Below are 21,375 nucleotides of genomic sequence, written 5' to 3'. Positions count from 1 at the left end.
CTCTCTCTCTCTTTTTTTTTTTTTTTCTTTTTTTGGCACATCGGGTTGTTTTCTCGTATCCGCATCCGGGATCTCGAGATCGGGACAGGGGGGGGTTTGGGCGATTTTGACAGGCCTTGCCTGCGATTTTGACTTACGTTTGGCTTGCCCTTGAGCCCTGAGCTGGTCAGATAGTCTCGGACAAATTGCTTGTCGTAGGAGGGCGCCTCGCTGCCGGCCTTCCACTCCGCGGCGTTCCAGAACCGCGAGCTGTCGCTATTTTTGTTGACGCCAAGTTAGCATTCTGGACTTCTGGTTTGCACCTCGGAAATGGCATTGTTGCATTGCGAGTGCTGGCGCCTAAGAGGCATCCTGAGAGATTCTCGATTCTAGATCCCAGGATGCAGCTAGGAAGTTGCGCCATGATTCCGGTGAGGCATGGGGTGGGCCATTGGCTGGCGGTAGATTCGACTTACGGGGTTAGAACCTCATCGACCTATTTTGAGCAGGATGAAACATTAGTCTGTGGATTTTCAGGTAGCATACTTGATTTGGAGTTTCCGCTGAAGGATAGGGGAGCATCTGGCCTCAGCCGCTCTCTCTATTTTCAGGAACGCCCGCTTGCAACTCCTGCATAGCGACGTTGGACGAGGGACCAGGATTCGTTTTGACTTACCAGAACGACTTCATCAGTGACCTCGTCGAGGGCGAATTCGCTGCATCGGATAATGTCAGCCAGGGGTTCGTCGGGCGAAATGACAGGGGGCAAAGTAATATGTTGGGGAAACTGTATGCTAGGATCTGCCAATACGGCATTTCAAGGCTGTCATCGGCCAGGGGCCTCGAATCTCTCTTTCCCCTAACCGTCCCCTATCACCAAAGCAGCTTGGAGAAACCCGCAGCAGGGGGGTTTGCTGCCTGGGACGAGGTGATAGCCATCGGCTAAGGGGGAGTGTGCATCTGATCGGATGAGGCTGAAAGGGGAGGAAGCAGGAAAGCGGAAACAACGCGAAGCCAGGGTGTGGAATGAGAAAACGGAGAGAGTCAACCGATGCACTTACAACTTGGTGTCAGCAACGATGATGCCCCGCTCGAGGGCGTACTCGGCGGCGGCGCTGTAGACGGCCAAGCTCAGCGCCTGGATGCGTTTGGCGTACTTTTCGCCGACGATGGCGACGGCCTGCTCGGGGGAGATGTTTTCGTCCTTTTCGCCCGCGGGGGCTTTGGTGGACGGAGTGTACTTTTGTCTTGTCAGTTCTCATTTCTCATTCAATGAGATGTGATTGTGGTGTTGAAGTTGGTGGGCGTGAACGTCTTGTGTCACTCTGACAGCGGGACCAGGGGTAAAGAGACGGGAGAAGAGAAGGAGAAGGAGAGAAGCGAGGCTTTGAGATGAGAAGCGTGCAATTGATGACACGGTGACTTACGATGGGACCGTTGGGGAATGGACTGCAGAGTTGGAGGCCGGGTGGTTGGGGGATGCCGTGAACGGTTCCCTTGGCGGTGCTTGGATTGATGTTAGTTTTTGAGGCTTGATTTGATGAGATAAGATGGGCTGATGTCCGAGATCCATGATTGGCAGCACCAGGACATGTGAAGGCACATGAGATGGGATGAGTCAAGATGAGGGTGGACGTTACTATTCACTCCATGCGCTGCCGGTGATGTAGCCTCGCACAATAGCTTCCTACAATCCCAATCCAGTCAGTCTGTTGTATCTGACACCTCTGGGAATCATCTTTGAAGCAACTCACGATAGGGAAAACCTTGAGCCGACGGCAGACCATGGTCCGGCCCCTCAGCAGGGCGCGCTCCTCGGGCGTCAGGGGGGCCGATGCCGGGGCCGAGAGGGACAGCAGGTGGTGCTTGAGGCCGGGGACCTTGTCCTCGAGGACGGCGAACCAGTGGGCCGAGATCTGGGTGAGGATGAGGCCCTTTGCGGGGACGCCGTTTGCGAGGACGACGTCGTAGGCGGAGATGCGGTCGGTGGCAGTGAAGAGCAGGGAGTCGTCGTCGAGGGCGAAGAGGTCGCGGACCTTGCCGGTGGAGAGCTTGGGGAGGGAGGTGAGGGTGAGGGAGGTGATTGCTTGGGGGGCGTACATTGTCGTGGTGGTCCTCCTTTTTTTTTTTTCTTGGGCTGGGATTGATGTTGGTATTGGTTTTGGGGGGGCAGTTGTCGGGGTTTGGTTCTATTGGGTGTTTTTGCGCGTGAAATGACAAAAGAGTTTTGAGGGCGAGGGAGGTTGAGACGAGGTTGGAATTGAGTGACTAAGATGCTCGGCTTTGTGAGTTGAGGTGATGTAGAATTTTGCCATGTGGGGGCCGTGATGTGCTGCTAGTTTCGCTGATTTGTGGCGTTTGCATCTCCAGTATAACTAGTGATATATCGCTCTATTGGATGTATCACGGTGAAAGGTTTTTGTTATTGGCTGTTGAGAACCTCTTTGAGTGACGATGATTACGGTAATAGGAAGAGATGTGAGGCTGAGATATTTTATGTAAGCTGGGTGATGGGACGGACTGAAGTGGTACGATTGATGGAGGTTGATGGGGATGTGCTGTGTTGCTGTACAGTATGGTATGGTATGGTATGGGGCCCCGCATTGGCTGGGGCGTGGTTAAACATGCGTTTCTTGCCAAGTCTCGTACAAAGAAGATCGGAAGCGCTTTTGATATCACACTCGCTTTTTATATTAGATTTGAGCCACTGAGCTCTTTTCAATAGGCAGCCAACATTTGTCTGAGACTCTTTGCCCCTTATTCTCTAATCCCCAGAAATACATTGACGCCGCCACGCCAGACCCAGAAGAAGAAACCATACGCATGATGGATGTCCCCCTTACAATCCTCTAGGAGCCCATGAACAACCGCCTCTTGTTCTCCCGTAATCTCCATCGTGCGCCTCACGGCTCCGTACATTTCCGTCTCGTACACACGAAGAGAGTCTTTCTCGGTCTGGCTCTTCACCTGGTACGCCTAGCCGTCGACTATCGACCCTTCATCCGCATCCACCAAGGCCAAGTACTTGCCGCCAAGCGTAGTAAGACGCCCTTTTCGGATACGTGCACGCCTGTAGCCAATGTTGGTGGCTGTTTCCTCAGCCAGGCCGATCACTCGATAGAGGACGGACATTGGCATCCGCAAGGTACCAGACGGGATACTCATCCTGTGCTGGTCGAGCAAACGAGAGCGAAGAGCTGCTGTCTGGCCGGAACTGCGGGAGCGTAGTGTCCACTCCGAGCGTTGGGTAAGAGGTCATGGACAGATCTTTGACCGCTGTGGATGTGCGAATTACTGTCGGCTGGAAACAGGGATGTGCTTTTGCCAAAGCGTTTACAAAGTCGGCCTTTTTGGCTGCTGGATAATAAGAAGAATGGGGTCATCACGTTGCCGTCGTCGTCTAGGCCGCTGAGCATGTTTGGCTTCTGGGGAAGGAAGCGCATCAAGTCAACCGACTCCATGGATGGCAAAGAGTCGCACTCCAGCTTAACGAGATACTTTGCTTCGTCTGCTTTGACGGTTGTGCCGTTCGATGTCTGCGAGTGCGGCTTCCGGGCAGCCTTTGCCCTCCACAGGCTGTGCTCGTAGGACTCCTTGTTGAATCCCTCAGCCATCCTGGCTTCCTTGACGAGCAGCCATGTCGCCTGCGAAATGGTCTGACGAGTAAAGTCGGCTCTCCAGTTGCGAATGGCCTTGGCCGCTTCGTCTGACGAGAAGCCAAAGAGTGTCTTCCACGTTGTCAGATCGGAACTCTGGGACGTGTGAGCCGTTGTCGTCGGCGGTGTCAAAGGCCGCGACGTTGGCGGGCGAGGTCTTCGCACGCCGCGAGGAGGTCCATTGTCTTGAATGTTTCAGTCTGACACACTGCTCTTGTTGCGGGTGCTTCCAGAATATGTCTCGAGGCTGGCAAAGCAGCGTTGGCGTCGACTATCATGTAGGGTCTCCTTCAGCTGGACTCTGTTAACGCGCTTTACTGCTTCTGCTTCGTTTCCTTTCTCTCATCCAAGGACACCACGGCCGCACACGTGTACCGATCAACATTCTCGCAGGGGCATGAGCAATGTGGTGCCGTTCGCAAGCCCCTGAGAGTAGGTATATGCCCTGTCAAAGTATCGTTTCTCATATGGCTCGGGGTCTCGGTGTTGCAGGACGAGGTACCGGTTTCTCAACAACTACTGGTGAGTACAATCACCACTTCCAAAGACCTTGGAACCCCTTCAGGCACCCAATTCAGGTACTGGACTTGAGTTGGTACTGGACATTGACGTTGACAGTGATGCCAGGGACGTCACGTGCGCAGCACTGCATGGCGGTGACATGAAACATCATTGATGCTCTGCTACCTTCCAGCCTCTGCCCACAGAATTCTGCCTCCTACAACCAGACCTGCAGCGCACCAGACAGGTTCCAGTCTCGACTACCAGCGCATGCCTACACAGACCGGAGCTGTTCCTGATCCTGATCCAACGATCGTGGCTCTGCGGCTTTCGCTTCGGACTCGGTTCCTCGTACAGTATCCACAGCTCAGCTCGATCGGCAACATCCGAGCGGATCTCGCTTCAGCCACTGGCCTTTCCTGGGACTCGCCTCTGCCATCTCCAGTCTGGCACATCAAGAACGGTGAGTTCTCCACAACTCTCTGCCGTTTCCACCTGAGGTCACCATTCTGGATGACGATGAACACCGCTAACAAATCACAAAGCACCCATCATGCCCCAGCTGCTGTCCATACGGCATATATGCCTTCAACTCGACGTCCGTCATGAAAAGGATGGTTGGAACCGCACGGGGTTAAAGCCTCTATCTCACCTCTGCCAAACGTCAAAAGCCATTCATCACATCAGCACCCCCGTTCTATATGCTGGCTTTGATGGTGGAGACAGCGACTTGCAACGAAGCATCAACTTCCTGAGGACCATCAGCCTGCGTCCCGAGCTTGGCGAACTAGTGCAGGAGCTGCGTGTCTTGGGTTTTCGTTCGCGTGTCCTTGATCAGAGTCAAAAGGACGTAGTGCAGAAAGCGGCAGCAAGACTGGGTGAAGGCATTCCTGCCTGGCTGGAGCTTTGCCCATTCGAGGCTGTGGCCTGTCTCCTCATCGCCCAGACACCCAACTTAAAGGCCCTCGATATCTTCCTTTTCAGGGACGCCTACGTTAATAAAGATTTCAGGCCTTTCAGCATATTCGAAGATGCATCTGCGCCTGTTCCGTGGCGCGCTTCGCTGCCGCATCTGCGTCAGCTTTCCTTGGGCCACGGCAGAAACTTTTCTCTGGATTACTTCGCCGGCATCCTTCAGCTTACGACTGGTCTGACAGACCTCACCCTGTGGTCACACCTCCTCAAACTTCCTAAAACCGGACTACAATGCAGTAGCCTCATGTCCTTCAGAAGTGTCACCCGTTTAGCTGTCAAAGACTCCCTCTGGATCCGATCTCAGCTTCAAAGCGTCGTTTCTCGCTGTCTTGCGCTAGAGAGGTTCCATTACCAGAGTCGTCAAGGAGTCCGAGGCGACCAAGTACCAGGTGCCCTCAGACCCAGAGATCTCATAAACATGCTGAGGCAGTACAACCACAACAACACGCTCCGATCCCTGTACATAGATTTCGAGGATCCAGGTTACTACATGCACTACATGGACGAAGATTCCCTCCCCATCATATGGCCCGATGTGACATCCGTGGTGGAATCAATTGCGAAATTTCCATTCCTCAAGGAGGTAACTTTGATAGTGGATGATAGATTCGGGGACTGGGACATATGTGATGGCCCAGATATGTGTTCGCTGATGAATTTATTGACAGCTATGGGAGTCCAGTGTGACAAGGGATACGGTAGATGTGCATGGGATTGGAATCTTTAAGATGGAAACTTACACACTTAACCTACTGCTTGTATCTACCGAGCTAGTAGTAGATGCCTACATCATATTCGAAACCATGATATCCTTTTTTCCGTCCAAAAGTTCATCCGAGTGTGCATGGTGACACTACAGGACGTCGCATGTAATGATATATACATACACAATGCTTGTCAGTTTTAGCAGTCCCCCAGATCCCCGAGGCTGCAAAGAGTGCTTGACAGTACAACGGAGCATACCTTACCAAATACTGAAGAAAACGAATTGTGAAATCAACAGCGGCATTGCCATGGGAAACAACATTCATTCCCTTGAAAGCTTCCAGGAGCTGCCCTTCGAGCCAGAGGCTGGGAGGCTTGTTCCTACGACGAAAGCGTAAGGCTTTCGCCTATAGGAGAATCTTGGCTCTGAGCCATAACAGCGGGGGAAGAAGAAGAAGTGGACTTGCGCATATTGAGAGGGAGACCAGGAGTGTGTTAGAGGGGATGGCAAGGCAGTTGTGGATTTGCGATTCGTCTCCTCTTACCAAGTTTGTCCAGTTGTCCCTTGGAAACGGCATGACAGCTGAAGACCTACCCTCTTCAGGATGCTTTGCCAGAAGTCTGACAATGGCGGTGGCAGCCTTGGTAGCAGCAATTGTAAGTGTAGTCGGGGCCGGAGCTGGATTGTGAGAGGAGGAGGAAGTCGAGACGATGCACTTGGGATTGTCTTGGTACTGTTCATGTTTGCAATAATGGAGGATGCATAGCATCTACGGCCAGATGTAGAGATTGATATGATGATTTACAATTCTGATGGCTCGTGTTATTGCTGTTTCTTTATGGATCAGAGGCTCTTGATGATAGGAAAGGAGGTGAGATGGGATACGGGGGAGAAGGGTGACGTTTACTTATAACTGCTTGATGCCATGTTCTGACTGGAATATGTTCTCCTCAGCGATCTTTTTATATCGTAACTGGTCGTCTCCCGAGGAGGCAGGTAGTTGTGTTTTACGGTGACTCGGGGACGGTGACTGTTCGAACATCGTAACGTTGACGTTGCTCAAGATGATGATGTTGAAGGTTCCACGGCTGTATCATATCGATTGCTGTCTCTGATGGTTTTCATATTGTTTTGGATGTGTTCAGTTGTTTCTCAATCTCATATCGAAACACAATCTCATACTACAGATGTGAATCACTTCTACTGTGAATCCAATGTCCTAGGTGCTCAATTTCAGCGTTACAGCCTCATCTCTAACCAAGTGCCCCAGCATCATGCTAGTTGCACACGCCGCCTTGCTGCTCCGGGTGAGGGGGAGACGAGCCCTCGGCACTCGTCTGTTTTATGCTTCACCCTTGTGCCACTTATTTACATACCCCCGGAACTCGCATCTATCCTGAAGTAGTTTGCAAAGTCCATCAAACACGCCATACTGCCCCTGAGCCACTCACCTCTAGTTACAATCAGCCGCCTTCCGGGCTGCGGCTCTCAGAATACCATTTCAGGCGTCACCAGGCTATCCCTTTTTTTTTTCTTTTTTTTTTCCACTTTAAAGCTGTGGTACGCGGCTAGATACGATATAGTAGTGAAATGTGGAAGAACAGGTCATTGTCCATGATCCAACGATGACTCGAGGTACCAAGGCCTGTTGATGCCCTCCAGAGGAAGGTCCGCCTTCATTCAGTCAGGTATTACGAAGCGCCGTACCTGAATTGGTGCACTCACGTGATAGATACCTCACCTTCCGGGACCTTCTTCACCGCAGTTCCTCCAATGAGCGATGAGGGGCATCGACAAAGGGCAATTCCCCTGTAATTCGCGATCTCGAAGACATTTGATCTACCTCTGTTTCGCTTTCGATAAGCAATTGTCGGGTCTCTTCATCATCAAGCAAATATGCAGACCGTGAATCTACAGTTGCCACTTGGAATTAGACAAATCAAAAAAAGAAGAAGCGCGCAATTAGCGGTCAAGGTGGTACTGCAGCTGCTTATGTGATGGAACACAAGGCGCAACTGCTGAGACGGAGATCAACGAGGCGGAGTCGAGTCGAGTCGCATTAGACACAATTTCTTCATCTACATAGCGGAGCCTTGAACTTTTTTCTTGTTTTCCTGAACGTGTTCCTTCTCTTATTTTTTTTTTTTTTATTACAGATTTTTTTCGTCTTGTTTCCTCTTTCTCTGACATCTTCAGTTGAGTCCGTTTCATAAACACCTCATCTCGTGTAAGCCCCGAATCGGCCATCCTCCTCCTCCTCCCCCCCAGCATTTACAACTTACACCTCACATCACCTCACCTCACACATCCAACCCCCCTAATCCTCAGCCATGGCCGAAGCCCTCGGCACCGCCATCGGCGTCATCGGCTTCATCGGCCAGCTCTTCGACGGCTGCGTCAAGGCCTACGGCTACTTCACCACGGCGGCCAACCTCGACGCCGACAGCCAGCGCATGCTGTGCAAGGTGCGCATCGAGGAGATGCGCCTCGTCGTCTGGGGCCGCGAATGGGGCGTCGCCGAGGGCAGGTTCGACGAGCACCTGAGCGAGCGCAGCAACCCGCAGCTGCGGCTGCTGGCGACGCAGATCCTGGAGCAGCTGCACAGCACCGTCACGGACTTTAAGAAGCTGCAGGACCGGTATGGGCTGGTGGACGAGGCGGCGGCGGGGAACGTGAGGGACGGCGGTGGCAAGGAGCATGTCTCGCCGTCGAGGAAGGGGTCGAGGGATGAGGGGAGGAGGATGAATGGGTTGAAGATGACGAGCACGGGTTCAGGCACGAGCGAGAGGAGCTGGAGGAGAGAGTTGGGTTTGAGAACGAAATGGGTGATTGGAGGTGAGATATAACAATCTCTTTGAGAGACTCGTGCTGACATGTACAGACAGACAAGGACAAATTCTCCAATCTCCTAAAGGATCTCAAAGGTATACGCTCTCGAATTCATCATACTCACTCATAACCATTTACATGCCAACACCAGCTCGCAGACTTCAACGACGGCCTTGAAGCCCTCTTCCCCCCCTCCCAAGTCCCCTCCTTCCAGCGCGCCTGGACGCACCACCTCCTCGACCGCGCCCAGCGCGACCTCGCCGAGCTGTCGCTCCTCGAGAACGCCTCCTCCGGCATCTACCCGCAGCTCACCAACTCGGCCAACCTCAAGAAGCTCCGCATCAACCTCGACAGCAAGCCCCAGGCCTCCTTCAAGCCCACCTTTGCCCTCCGCATCGGCCTCTCCTCCCTCGTCCTCCCCGACGCCTCGTCCTCCTCCTCATCCTCGCGCCGGTGCCACGCCCACCACGTCACCGCCGGCAACGTCCTCGTCGAATGGATCGACTACGACCGCGACCAGGTCGACGAGCGCGTCGCCCACGTCCGCCGCCTCGACGACCTCGCCCGCATGATGCACTCCGCGTCCGAGTCCCACCCGGACCTCCACAGCATCGACTGCCTCGGCTACGCCGACGACGCGGCAAACTCCCGCTACGGCCTCGTCTACAAGGCCCCCTCCGCCTCGCACTCCGCCCTCGACGCCCTCATCTCCAGCCCGGACCTCAAGACCCCGGACCTCGACGCCCGCGTCCGCCTCGCCCACACCCTCGCCGTCGCCCTCTGGTCCCTCCACTCCCTCGACTGGCTGCACAAGTCCCTCTGCGCCTCAAACATCCTCTTCTTCCCCTCCGCCTTCTCCGCCTCGGGCCTCTCCCCGACCGCCTCCGCCGCCCTCGTCCCGGACGTCTCCGCCCCCTATCTCGCCGGCTTCGCAGCCTCCCGCCCGGAGCTCGACACCGCCCTCTCCGTCGCCCCGCGCAACCCCTCCATCGAGGAGCTGCACCGCCATCCCGCCTCCTTGCGCGGCAGGCCCCACGTCAAGCCCTTTGACATTTACAGCTTCGGCCTCGTCCTGCTTGAGATTGGGCTCTGGAAGGTCCTGCAGACGTACTACAAGGGGCACTACTCCGCCGAGCGCTGGCGCGACAAGGTTGTTCTCGCGGTGCTCGTGCCGGGGCTGGGAAGTAAAGTCGGGAAGCGCTATAGGGAGGTGGTGGACATGTGCTTGCGGGTGGATGAGGATATGTCGAGTACTGAGGCCGGAGAGTTGATGGAGGAGGTTGTGAATAAGCTGGAGAGCATACGGGTGTGATGACGATATGATTTGATGATGACTGGATGATTGGATACACGGAATGAGTTCAGAGCATGAGAGAGATGATTGCATATCATAGAGCAGTCAGTGGGATACAGTGCATATAAACGAGCAATATAACAAAACAGAACGAGTCCTTACGCAAGTCAAAATTGTATCCGAGGGTGAGCCATGGACAGTTGCAAGTGATTAAAGGCTCATCGAAACATCATGCATAAAATTGATATATAACGCACTCTTCCAACTCCCAACCCTGCTCACTTCCAAAGCCTGCAACAGTCACCGGCATTCCACCAAGCATTACCTGAATGCCTAGTCCATGCCCAAGAGGCCAATCATGCCAGGAAAAGGAAGAATCAATAAAGAAGAATGAGGGACGAGAAAAGAAGAAGCGACAAGAACCAAAAAGTATTCGAGACAAAAGCCGTACAAGTGAAACAAGAGCCAGTCCAATGCAGCAATGAAATCGAAGAGAGAAAAAAACCCGATATCCCAAGTCCCCAGTTCCCTTTCCATCCGTTGCGCCATCGCCATCATGTTGTCTCTCTCCTGCCTCTCTTTCGCCTTTCCCCCTTTCTCATTCACCCAAGCTGTGTCGGCTTTCTTTTCCGCTCTCGCATCATCATCATATCTCCACGTTCTCGCTGAAAGTCGTTTCCAAAATGGCATTTGTTTCACGTAGTGAGTATCGTAAGAGAGCTCCATGTGGTCTCAAAAAGCCAACATCCAGCGCGTCAGTAGCAGTGGTCGTCCTCATGGTGGTGGTGGTGGATCGTGGTATAGAAAAAGTCATCCTGCCTCTCCCGTCGCGCCTTGGAATACTAAAACGCCCGTGTATATGCATACGCATGAATCGCTCGTAATAGAATAAAACGTGAAGTCATGATCGTTAAGATGAAAAGTTTACAAGATGCTCGGCCATCTCCTTGTGGATGACCGTTCCGGCTCGGCGTCTCGTCAGGCCTACCTACGACGTGCCCGAGACCCTGCGAGCAGCCGACGACGTCGTTACGGATGCGCCCACGCCGGCGCTGCCGACGCGCCCGCTCGTCTTGCGGACCCCGGCGGATTCTTTCGACCGCAGGGGGGAGTCGGCAGCCTGTCGCCTGGTCGCCCGGACCTTGGCCAGGGTACCTGGCTGGCTGGGGACCCTGTCCGCCGATTTGGGCTTTACCGAGCCAATGTTCTCGGCGTCGAAGGAAGCATCGTTGTCGATCGCGTAGGGGCTCGTGCTCTGGCTATTCGGCCGAGATTTATCGCTCCGACTGGGTGACTGGGCCGCCTTACGCTGCTTTCGCATGCGCAGGTGCTGCTCTTCGTCCGAGTCCGGCCCCTGAGAGCGGCGCTGTGGCGACGGCGGAGGCGCTGGCTCCTGGTGCGGCGGCGGCGGCTGCTGCTGCTGCTGCTGATGCTGATGCTGTTGCCCTAGGCCTTGCTCGTCTGCAGCCTGAAAGGCATCCGCTCTATGGTATGCATGGCGCCGATCACGCGCGGCTTTCCGCGGCTGCCCAGGAGTTGGCGCGGGCAAGTAGTCGTCATGAACTCCGACGTTGTTGCGATCGTGGTCTACCTCGCTGAGCGGCGAGCGGTTGGACGAGCTGCGGTTCGAGGGCGTCGTGACCTGGTTGCGCGCGCCCTTCATGGCTCGCATGGGCGTGCTGGGTGCCGCATGCCCGGCGGCGGCGGCAGCAAACTCTCGCCTCAGCTTCCGCTCGATGCGCTCCTCGATCCACCACTCTCGGAAGGTTCCCTGGTTGAGGTGGAGCCAGTGCTGCTGAGGTCCGACAACCATGCCGGGTCTCATGAAGCGCATGAAAGAGATGACCTCGTTGGCAGTGAATCCATGGCGGTAGATCAAGTAGGCGCCAATGAGACAGCCGGTTCGGCCCAGGCCAGCCTTGCAGTGAACAGCGACGCCTCTCTTCTTAACGGTAATGGTCTCGTGGGCCATGCGGATAAACTTGCGAACCATTGACAACGGCGGGCAGGTTCCGTCGTCGAACACCATGTCGACGTGCTGGATTCCCAGCGCTTCAAAGTAGGACGGCGAGTAGAGGTGCGAGTTCAATCGGACAACCAGGCCAATGTTGCGCTCGCTGAAGTGGGAGAGCACATTCTTGAAGGGCTGGGGCAGGAAAGGGTGATCCTCGACCGCGGCCACGTCTCTGGGAAGCAGCGGATACAGCTCAGAGTCCTCGGTAATCTTGCCAACGGGCGTGTGCTGGGGAGAGGCAAAGGCGAGGAAGTTGGGAGTGACCCAGTTGAAGTCGCCGTGCTCGACTCGCTCGTACATCTCGTACTGGTCCAGGTCAAAGTTGTCCAGATCGCAGCACTTCTCCTCCTTGGCCTTCCAGACACCGTACACCACATCCTGAACGCTGATGCCGTAGTCGGCTTGGCTATAGCCGGCATCTCGGAAGGGCATCAGCGGAGGGTCAATCTGGGCAATCGGGGCGAGCGCCAGGTGAGGCGGCCAGTTCTGGATCAGGACCATGTAGCAGGCCAACATGCAAGCGGCATTGGCGCGGCCTATTTGGCAACAGGCATGTTAGCATCTCGAAAGCCTCGGCTTGGCATGGAAGCGGTCAAGACTCACTCCGCGGGTCGGCCGCGCTGTAAAAGACAATGGGCCGATCTCGGTTCTCCTTGGCGCCCAAGATATCGTGGAACTTGATGGCGAAGCGGTAGAGGTGGCCAATGTGCAGCGGGCCAAAGTCGTGGTGGAAGGCATTGTACAGCAGGGTGTCGTCGACGGTGAAGTAGCACGGCGGGTTGCGGTTCGTCACCAGCGGCGCCGGAGCTGCTCCGTCGGCATATCGCGACGCTCGCTTTCTGGGAGACTCGGAGCCGGGCAGCGGCGTGTCGGGGGTCGGAGGGTGCACGTAGGCGCCCAGGTAGAGCCGGTCTGCAGAGGAAGAAATTGTCAGCGCGAAGTCGGAAGAGAAGAGATTCGGGTGGGAACAGAAACAGCGGTGTCGAGAGACGGGAATCCAGCGCCAATTGAGCAGCAGATCTCGTCGGCAAGGGAAAGAAACAAGAGAAAATGAAGCTGTCGTACCGGGAATGTATTCGACAACGTGACCCAGATTCTGGGAGTGTCTCGTAGAAGGAGCCATTCTTCCAGGCTCGCTAATCTTCCAATCCGCACCAAAGAATCTGCTCCCCGAGATCGTAGGAATATATCCGCAAGTAGATGCAAATCAATGCTGTCAAAATCTACTTCCAAATTGCGCAGCGTAACAATGCGCAAACAAAGAAAAAAGAATCCCCAGGCGTAGAAGTGGTAAAAAAAAAAAAAGCCAAGCTGCGGTGAAGCTCCGAAGGACACAAGCGTCGTGTGATGTCGGTGATGTAAGGTAAACAACAAACAGCGGCCAAAGAATAAAGGGGGCTGGGGAGGGATTTAGCCCAAGAATGAGGAGAAAGCCCAGCCGGCGAGAGCGTCAATTGAAGCTGGCGAAAATGGCCTTGGACAATCACAGACGTCTGTCTTTCGGTTCTCCCCCTGCAAAAAAAAAAAAAAAGAAATATGTTTGATTGGGGATGAGAGCGGATGATCGGAGGGGGAGGGGACCGAACTGCAAGAAAGGCGATGCTGCACCTGTGTGTGGTCGTCTTTGCTGTCGCTGTCGCTGGGTCTCTTCTTTTAGTCAAATGGATACTGTCCAGCGCTCTGCAGCACCGCAACTGAAGCTCCAGCAGAGACAAACAAAGATGGAAGAAAGACGAGCCAAGACAGACCCTTCCGTCCAGAGAGGAGATAAGAATATGAAGGAAGGGGGGAGAGAGGGAAACCGCGACGAAAGGGGAACAGGGAGGATTAAAACAGGGAACAAAAACGCCGTGAGTGTTGTGAGTGACGATGATGGTACGGGCCGTCACGATGTTTTTGTAACCAGGGAGAAGGGCCTTTCCTTGGTCTTTGTGTGTCCTGAGCGCTGCAGATGTTATTCCTCCAGTTGCCCTGAAAAGAAACCCCCCCTATAACCGGGCCACAGCGCAGCTGCGTTGGCGCCCTGGACCCCCCTGTTGCTGCTGCTATTCCCCCTGGGCGCCAGCGCCTAGAGAGCCAGCGAGCGCTGTTATTGTGGGCCGCTGACTCTGTCGCTACGGCAACCTCATAACAACGCCGGCTGCAAACCGTTAGCTCGCTCTGTCAGGCTGCGGCCCGGCGGGTACGCTCCCAAGTACTTTGTACCCAACGGCAGGGGTTCCGCGCTTCCAGCTTCTACCGTGCCTAGTAGTCCGTGTGGCTCGTGGGCTCGACTTCTTGCGCGCGCCACGTTGTGTGTGTGGCTGACGTGCATTCCAGCGCATGCATGCAAACCTCCAACTGCATCACCGCTGATAACCTGGAGTTTTTGCATCTAGAAGCAGTCACGAATATTCCATCCAACCCCGATCCCCGATCCACAGCGCCCTTCGTCTTTTGTAAACACGGGCTGCAGCTTACGCCAGCCACACGTCCATCAGAGCCGACATCCACCACCCGCCAGAACAAACGAGTCCAGATCGAAGAAAGAGAAGCACCAGAAGAAACACACGCGAACCCCTCCATTCCTGATATAAACCCCAGCCAAACAGAAACAGACAACAAGAGACCCAGAGACAAGACAAAAAAACAAGACGAGACAGGGAAACCCTGACTCAGGCCACCTCCGCGCAATGGGCTCCGATTCCAGCTTTCCGTGCAGCATGCAAGTTCATTTCCCCTCACTCCTCCCGTTCCCCTGCCAATCAACCTCCACCTCTCCCGCATCTCTGTTGTTCTGCCCTCTCTCTCTCTCTCATATGCAAAACAAGCTGAACTGACCGGGAGCAACCGCGGACCATCAACACAGCCAGCTGCACATCCCCTTCCCCACACCACGCCTCGCCTCCACGGCCCTCAAAGCCCTCCAAGTCGACCCCGAACTGTCGCCCCTCGTCCAGCGAACCCTCTCCGTCGTAGCCTCGACCGCAGCATCAAGCGCCAGCGACTCCTCCGAGCCACAGGCACAGACGGGGGAAGAAGACGCACAGGTGCTGCGGGTGGAATACCGGGCCACGACGAACCGCATGCTGCGCGTCGCCGTAAACTCCTTCATGGAGGGCCTCAAGCTCGTCTTGGAGGTCATGGAGCAGCTGGACGTGGACGTCTTGGCCGCGGGGGAGCACAAGACTTCAATACAATCTTCATGAAGATATGTTCAACCTTTTGCTGCCTTGCTACGTGACTGACGTGATATACCTATGCTGTGTAGTATCTCCAAGAATGCGCAGGCTGGACTATGGAGTGTTTCAAAAGCATGATGCTACGACGCACGATTTGATGATGCGAAATCGGAAGCCTTATAGGTTGAACCTCGATGACATACACACGAAGAGCAGATGAAGGAACGTGACGACGCAGCCACGTAGTGGTATATATTCAGGTGTCCTCTCGCAAGAGTCTAAATTACACTACCATGTATGAATAGATGATCAGGAAAATCATTCAACAGTAGATACAGGGATGAAAGAACAAATGACAAGGTGCCCGCCCATTTGGCATCCATACATGTCGGATAAAATGCCAACAATATCAAGGCCCGAGACCTTGAAAAGATATGCGCTCCAAGATGGAAAGACAGAAACCGCCCAGGATATACCGTAAATCAATCCCAGCCGCTCACCACAACATGTTCAGACAAGACGAAAAAGGGAATCAGCGTCCACTCCGTGCCGAACAGGAAACCCACGACACAACAACATCGTTGAACGTAGCCCGCGGGAAACACTGCGCCGGCCCGAAATTATCGAATGGCATGGTTATAGCATGGCATTCTGTTTTGCATTCATGCTCGTCAGCTGCTTTCCTCAGGCTCGCCCACCGTCGCCGCAGCCGTGTCCATCTTGGTGTCTCCGTGGGCGTCGGGGCTGCCGCCCAGTTCCTCGTTTATTCTGGGCAATTTCTTGTCGTCGCTCGAGGCCGCAGTGCTCCCTTCGGCGGAACCGCTGTCGGATCCCTTCAGCTTCTCAAGCTGCTCCTTCAGCGCCTGCAGCTCATATCTCAGATCCACATTCTCCTTCTCCAGATTCTTCATGTGGACAATGGCGTTTTCTACGACGCTGGCCTTGCTATTGGACGCATTGGATTGCTTGCCGTCCTTCTTATCGCTGTCGTCGCCCGAAACGACCTTGTTCTTGCTGTCCGGGAGCAGACTGGCCATGATTTGCAAGGCCGAGTTTATGCGGTTTCTGCGGCCCTGTTCGGCAATCTTATGTGACGTCCTCTTCGACGTGAGGTTCGTGGACAATTCGCTGGGGTAAGACACACCGGGAACTTGGTTGCCCTCCAGAATATTCTGGTAATTTGACTTTGACATCAACAGTCGTGACGCCTGGTCTTCAACAGACATGCCAGGAGTACCGGGAAGCAGGGGTTTGATGTTGGGCGATATCCTGGGCAACAGAGCCGGAGAGGCATGAATCGATCCCGTCGACCTCTTGCGACTGTTCCTGGCGGAGAGCTGCGGCGTTCTTCGCTGGCCGGAGCCGGACGCGCCAGGCAACAAGAGAGGGCTTTGGTTTGCCGACGATGTTCCCGTTGCGCGGACGACTGGCGACGGCATACACTGGAACGTGACTCCCTTGGAAACCATGCCCGGCTCGGGCCGAGGGGTGTGCGTACCTAGCTGGCCGTCGGCGAGACCACCAGCGAGCGGGGTGTTGGATATTGATTCAGGGAGTTCAAGCGACTCAATGTTGTCGGACAGCGGGGGCTCCTGGAGGTTGGTCGTGAGCTTTTTCGTCTTGGAGGCTGGCAACTTCATCAGGGAAGCTGGAGTGGCGGGATGGGGAGGGTGCATTTCGTCGAGCAGAGCGGATGCGTGAATGGACTGCATGTTCGTCTGCGGACGTATGTAGGGCGACTTGCTCATCGAGCGCCTGGCGGGGATGGGGGGAGGGGGCATTTCCGAGAGGTTCTCGGGCGACACAGACGCGTTCTCGTCCGACCCGTCGGAAGAGGCGGCGGGCAGGGGCAGCAGCCCGTGGTCGCTGGCCTGCAGGCTCCGCTCCTCCACCTCGCTCAGCACCTGCGATACCATGGCCGGGCTGGGGCCAGTCTTGCGCCTGAGCGGCTTGGAGATGGGCGAGCTCTTGACACTCGGCTTCCTCGCCTTGGTGCCCTGCGTCTTTCTCGTCTTCTTGGAAAGATCCAGGTTGACGGCGGGGACGGCAGGCTGCTCCAGGTCCATCTCCACCGGCGAGTTGTTTGAGTGCGTGGTGTGGTCATAGTTGGAGGACGAATCATTCTGCGCATGGAGAGCCGGCGAAGTCAGGGGGCTAAAGTAAGCTCCGGGGACGGTAAAGGCGCTCTCCATGTTGAAATGAGGATCCAGAGGAGTGACGGCAGGCGAGACGAGAGGCGTAAAAGCCATCTATGGTTTACTTGGTGGTTAGAGACGATTCAGGAACAGTCCAGCATGTCAAAATGTATGGAAAGGGTCGAGCCGTGGAGGCAGTGCAGACTTACATCCTGCTCGGCCATCCTCTGATGGTAATTCCTGTCGTAGGCCCCTCTTGATGGCATCTGCTCGGCCTGTGAGTAAAACTGCGCGCTGCCGGGCGTCATCTCCAGGCTTTGGGGCGTCGGTGGCACCGAGTGGCTATGGTTGACGAAGAAGGTGGCCTGCTGCTCTTGCAGCTGGCGCTGCTGCTGCTGGAACTTTTGCTGCTGCAGGTACTGGATCTGTGCGTCGATGTTGGAGATGGCCTCGCGCGAGGCGGACGGCGCCATCATGTGAGAGGGCATGGGCGCCATGGCGGGCGTGTGGTTTTGCAGAAGGCCGTCGCTTCGGGCGATCATGCTCGAGGGATCCGTGTCGCCCATGATGGCGTCGGTGGTCTGGCGAGGCTGGCCCATAATGGAGTGCGAGCCATCGTCCGGGAAGCCCTGGAAGTCGAACTGCATGCCGTCGCCCATGTTGGCCATGCCGCTGATGTCGAGGAACTGCTGGAAGTCATCCTCGGTCGCGGCGGCCAAGGCCTGGTCCTGCGCATTCCACGCTGCAGAGCCCATCATGGCGATTGTGTGGGAGATGCGCCGGGCGTCTCCGCAAGATTCTCCTCGGCGGTGTTTTCCCTCGTTTAAAAATCTCCAACCAGAACCACCACGGCCTGACTCGAGAGCAAAAGGCGTCGTGATGCCAAGAACGGTTCTTTTTCCCTGCGCAATAAATGTGCCCACAGTGTGAGCAGCACTCTCGGAGCCCGCTTCCCGAGGCTCTTCGTGAGCGGAAGCAGATGATCAAAGAGGATCAAAGAAGACGACGATTGGTGATGCCGTCGTCGTCAACGGCGGTCGGGGGTGAAGCACAGCGTTTTCGGTCGGGGAGCTGCGGCGGTAACCGGGTCAAAGCCGCTCCGTTCGCACAGGCTTCAGCAATTGGCGAATGGTGACGCAACGGACAGAGGCTCATCAGCCGCCAGATAAAAAGCCGAGAAGACAAACGGCGATCGCCGAGTAAGTTGCGCTCGGCGATCGTTACGGCGACGACAGCGGCGATACTGGCGCTTGCAGGCAGGAAGAGCGAGAGGAAGAGCGACGGGACCTGAAGAAAAGGGCCCGGATGGGGTCAGTCGCCGGGGCGGAGAGGGAAAAAAAGTTGGCACCTCGCTGGAAAAATCCAGGTGGACGCCCCCGTGAGAATCCAATACTGGAAGCGCTGGACGGTCAAGGGTCGCACTGGCTGGCAGCAGAGTCCAACTCACTCACCACTGAGAGCCTGGAGGCTCCGTCCGTTAGTTGAGGTTAGCGACAAGTTAGTGAGGTCGGCGGGTGGGGGATCGCAGCAGTGCATCTCGCGTGGGAGGCACATCAGGCCAGGACATACGGATGGAACTGCTAAAAGGCCCGTCGAGGAGCCACAGCGGTGCGCGGTGCCCGGCGCGAGGAATTGCGTGCAACGTTTGACTTCAGAAACGGCTCGGAGGTCAGTGCTAAGATTCACCAAGGCAGCGCCTGGTGGATCATGGGCGGTATGTCGGCTCGCCAAAGGCTTGAGAACTGCACGTGTCGATTCTCTCCCGTCTTCTCTTTCGAACGCCTCTTTTTCTTTTGGTCCTCGATTTCGCTGCTACTAGCGAAATGCGCCCTGGCTATAATATCTGCCGTCGCTGCTTCGTACATGTCCTTTGGTGCCTCGCTCTTCATCTGCGTCTTCCTTTTTGCCTCCCATTTGATCTGTCCTCGTCTTCTCTGCTGCCGGCACCATGGTCGTTTCGCTTTCGCACCGGGGGCGGCTCACCGTCCTTTAAGAGCCGTCCCATCTCCTATGCCCACAGCTTACCACACTCTCCCAGCAGCTTTCGGCACCGTCTGTGGGGAGCCGTCAACAACAGGAAGTAATCGAGTCGGTGACAGCAAGCTGCTTCTCTTCACAGCACGAGCGCGTATGATCGCTTTTCTTCCCTCTTCGTCAGCTTCAGCGGCGTACACATGCATGTATCAGCACCACCAACTTCCCGGTAGGGGTCCAGATGCAGCAGACGGTTCCCCTTGTCTCCGCCTCTGGTCCTCGCCCAGCCTTGCTTGGCTCGCATCTACCCTTCCGATCCAGACCCGGCTGATGGTGTGGCCCAACCGCGATCACCAGACACAAGTCTCAAGCCGTCTTCTCGCCATCAGCCGTCCATCCTCCCTCCCACTCGCTCATCAGCCCGCCACGCATCGCGGTGCCATCGTGACTTGCGAAGCACGCTTCGTCCATTCTTCCTTGTATTGCGAACCCCCCCTTTCCCCTTCTCGCGCGCCCTTGTTCCGTCCGTTCGAGCCCGCAGTTCTTGTTGCCAATATTGGACCAACGGCCGGTAAAGCTAACCGAGGCGACTCAGCGCGATTCCTACTCGTCCGACCAGGGTCCGTCGACAGTGGGGGTGAGGGCCGAAGAATTCCACCAGCAGCAGCGGCGGCGGCAAGCAAGCAGAAGCAGAGCAACGGGGAGCCGGCAGGACCCTGGCAATAACTTTCATTCGCTCCATCACTGGGCACATTCGACGCTCTTTAATCTCTGCTGATCGTGCGTGTAGTTCCCCGCCAGAGCTCCAGTGCTCAATTTCTAGGCATCTTTTCGTATCGCGGCGGAGAGGTTAGCAGAATAGACCAGGCACAAGCAAAGCAAACTGGGTCTCGTCTCGTCCAAGGGTCCGAGATCCAATGGTCAAAAGAGCCCCCAATAGCCGCAAGTGCAATATCCTGCGTCAAGCGTTGTTGCAAAAGTTTTGCGTCGCATCACACGTACAGTACGAGACGAGCACCAACACCAAGTAATTCGTCTCTTCAACATGCGCAAATCTTCATCTTCCCCACCACGTGCATATTCCACCCCACTCAACCCGTGCAATTCTTCAACACCTCAGTAGATCTCCTTCCATGTGATAACAGCAAATACCACCTTCACCATGTCCCGCCATCCCATCCAATCATTTCCCTCCCATCTCTTGTTATCCCTTTCCACTTCTCTCTCCTCCCCCCAAGCCAACAATAAGCTGATGGGCAAAACTCGAACACCACCCTGAGTTACCTGACAAGCCTACCTGACAACCTGCTTCGTACCGTCAAGCCGATGCTGCAAGTTTATTTCCAGTTGCCAGCTCCCATTGGCCAGTGTCAATATACAGGGGTCTCGATGGACGCAGAAAAGGGAGGAGAGGGCTGCAAGGCGATTGGAGGCTGCCATTCCCGGCTAAATAGGCTGCATCGGCCTCATCCTTTTTGATGGCCTCCGGAATCTGGCGCCTTAGGACACTCCAGATGTATGTAAAGGCTGCAATCATTGTGCATGTCCTTATCGATACCTTCATCTTTTACCCAATCGATAGGATTCAGATCAACGTCAAACGCCACTGTACATGGACTTACTTCATAGACTCGAACATCACTGGGAGACCATTTGCAAACTATCATGTTTTCTTCTTCTCATTCTCTTCACCTCGCGCCTCTCCTCAGCCCCTCGTCGGCACTACGCTAGGACCTCTATCAATACTCCTCCTCATTCTCCATCCATCCTTTCCGCCTTCTACCGTTCGCCCCCTCAACTTGCATCCAGCGAATTACTTTGCAGGCAGATGGTAATCTCAATCACAACACACAGATAAGGAAAATGGCCAAGCCCGGGCCAGCTTCTAGAATGTACAGAAAATAAATAGGGGCAGAAAGAAGAAGAAAACACAAGAGTCTGAGTCCAATATGCCCATTAGAGATATCGACGCCGAGCCATGCGGTGAGGGCTCAGGCATCCGACACAGACCTTGGAACTTGACGTCCGCTGTAAAAAAGGGCGAAATGGCGGTAAGATGCGCAGTGCTTTTTTGCCAAAGGAACCAGGCGCCTGTGCCCCAGCAATGTCCGTTACGAGAAGGCGAGCTCGCCTTGCTCCGAACCGCGAGGG

General features: G+C 55.3%; 9 protein-coding genes across 9 annotated transcripts in view; 5 read left to right on the top strand and 4 right to left on the bottom strand.

Annotated features, from left to right (window-relative positions):
- CCMA1212_002629 (Phosphoribosylaminoimidazole-succinocarboxamide synthase) overlaps positions 1 to 2,081 on the bottom strand; it is a gene marked incomplete at both ends in the record, with an annotated part of 4,779 nt that extends 2,698 nt beyond the window's left edge. Inside the window, 7 exons of the mRNA XM_073700008.1 lie at positions 138 to 255; positions 456 to 475; positions 656 to 695; positions 1,041 to 1,219; positions 1,407 to 1,485; positions 1,620 to 1,666; positions 1,734 to 2,081. Of these exons, the coding sequence (XP_073561688.1) occupies positions 138 to 255; positions 456 to 475; positions 656 to 695; positions 1,041 to 1,219; positions 1,407 to 1,485; positions 1,620 to 1,666; positions 1,734 to 2,081 (831 nt within the window). The remainder of the gene's footprint in view (positions 1 to 137; positions 256 to 455; positions 476 to 655; positions 696 to 1,040; positions 1,220 to 1,406; positions 1,486 to 1,619; positions 1,667 to 1,733) is intronic.
- Positions 2,082 to 3,076: 995 nt separating this feature from the next.
- CCMA1212_002628 (uncharacterized protein) lies at positions 3,077 to 3,817 on the bottom strand (the record flags this gene model as incomplete). Its single annotated transcript, XM_073700007.1, has 3 exons — positions 3,077 to 3,255; positions 3,317 to 3,729; positions 3,801 to 3,817. 3 exons carry the CDS (start codon positions 3,815 to 3,817, stop codon positions 3,077 to 3,079), a joined length of 609 nt encoding a protein of 202 aa, XP_073561687.1.
- A 438-nt stretch (positions 3,818 to 4,255) lies between these two features.
- CCMA1212_002627 (uncharacterized protein) lies at positions 4,256 to 6,214 on the top strand (the record flags this gene model as incomplete). Its single annotated transcript, XM_073700006.1, has 4 exons — positions 4,256 to 4,271; positions 4,330 to 4,599; positions 4,682 to 5,694; positions 6,092 to 6,214. 4 exons carry the CDS (start codon positions 4,256 to 4,258, stop codon positions 6,212 to 6,214), a joined length of 1,422 nt encoding a protein of 473 aa, XP_073561694.1.
- A 1,933-nt stretch (positions 6,215 to 8,147) lies between these two features.
- CCMA1212_002626 (uncharacterized protein) lies at positions 8,148 to 9,958 on the top strand (the record flags this gene model as incomplete). The annotated part of the gene is made up of 3 exons (XM_073700005.1): positions 8,148 to 8,652; positions 8,703 to 8,741; positions 8,805 to 9,958. 3 exons carry the CDS (start codon positions 8,148 to 8,150, stop codon positions 9,956 to 9,958), a joined length of 1,698 nt encoding a protein of 565 aa, XP_073561693.1.
- A 970-nt stretch (positions 9,959 to 10,928) lies between these two features.
- Positions 10,929 to 13,077, bottom strand: CCMA1212_002625 (Tyrosine-protein phosphatase cdcA; the record flags this gene model as incomplete). The annotated part of the gene is made up of 3 exons (XM_073700004.1): positions 10,929 to 12,490; positions 12,558 to 12,866; positions 13,020 to 13,077. The coding sequence occupies 3 exons, from the start codon at positions 13,075 to 13,077 to the stop codon at positions 10,929 to 10,931; spliced, it is 1,929 nt and encodes a 642-aa protein (XP_073561696.1).
- Positions 13,078 to 14,626: 1,549 nt separating this feature from the next.
- CCMA1212_002624 (uncharacterized protein) lies at positions 14,627 to 15,142 on the top strand (the record flags this gene model as incomplete). Its single annotated transcript, XM_073700003.1, has 2 exons — positions 14,627 to 14,649; positions 14,803 to 15,142. 2 exons carry the CDS (start codon positions 14,627 to 14,629, stop codon positions 15,140 to 15,142), a joined length of 363 nt encoding a protein of 120 aa, XP_073561695.1.
- A 644-nt stretch (positions 15,143 to 15,786) lies between these two features.
- On the bottom strand, positions 15,787 to 18,008 carry CCMA1212_002623 (uncharacterized protein; the record flags this gene model as incomplete). Its single annotated transcript, XM_073700002.1, has 2 exons — positions 15,787 to 17,364; positions 17,460 to 18,008. 2 exons carry the CDS (start codon positions 18,006 to 18,008, stop codon positions 15,787 to 15,789), a joined length of 2,127 nt encoding a protein of 708 aa, XP_073561690.1.
- Positions 18,009 to 18,555: 547 nt separating this feature from the next.
- Positions 18,556 to 19,950, top strand: CCMA1212_002622 (uncharacterized protein; the record flags this gene model as incomplete). Its single annotated transcript, XM_073700001.1, has 2 exons — positions 18,556 to 18,726; positions 18,838 to 19,950. 2 exons carry the CDS (start codon positions 18,556 to 18,558, stop codon positions 19,948 to 19,950), a joined length of 1,284 nt encoding a protein of 427 aa, XP_073561689.1.
- A 752-nt stretch (positions 19,951 to 20,702) lies between these two features.
- Positions 20,703 to 21,059, top strand: CCMA1212_002621 (uncharacterized protein; the record flags this gene model as incomplete). The annotated part of the gene is made up of 1 exon (XM_073700000.1): positions 20,703 to 21,059. The coding sequence occupies one exon, from the start codon at positions 20,703 to 20,705 to the stop codon at positions 21,057 to 21,059; it is 357 nt and encodes a 118-aa protein (XP_073561692.1).
- Positions 21,060 to 21,375: the final 316 nt, after the last annotated feature.

Source organism: Trichoderma ghanense (genome assembly GCF_004382785.1).
Source record: "Trichoderma ghanense strain CCMA-1212 chromosome Unknown scaffold_2, whole genome shotgun sequence".
In the NCBI taxonomy this organism is placed as follows: Eukaryota; Fungi; Ascomycota; class Sordariomycetes; order Hypocreales; family Hypocreaceae; genus Trichoderma; species Trichoderma ghanense.
This window is presented reverse-complemented; position numbering and strand designations above follow the sequence as displayed.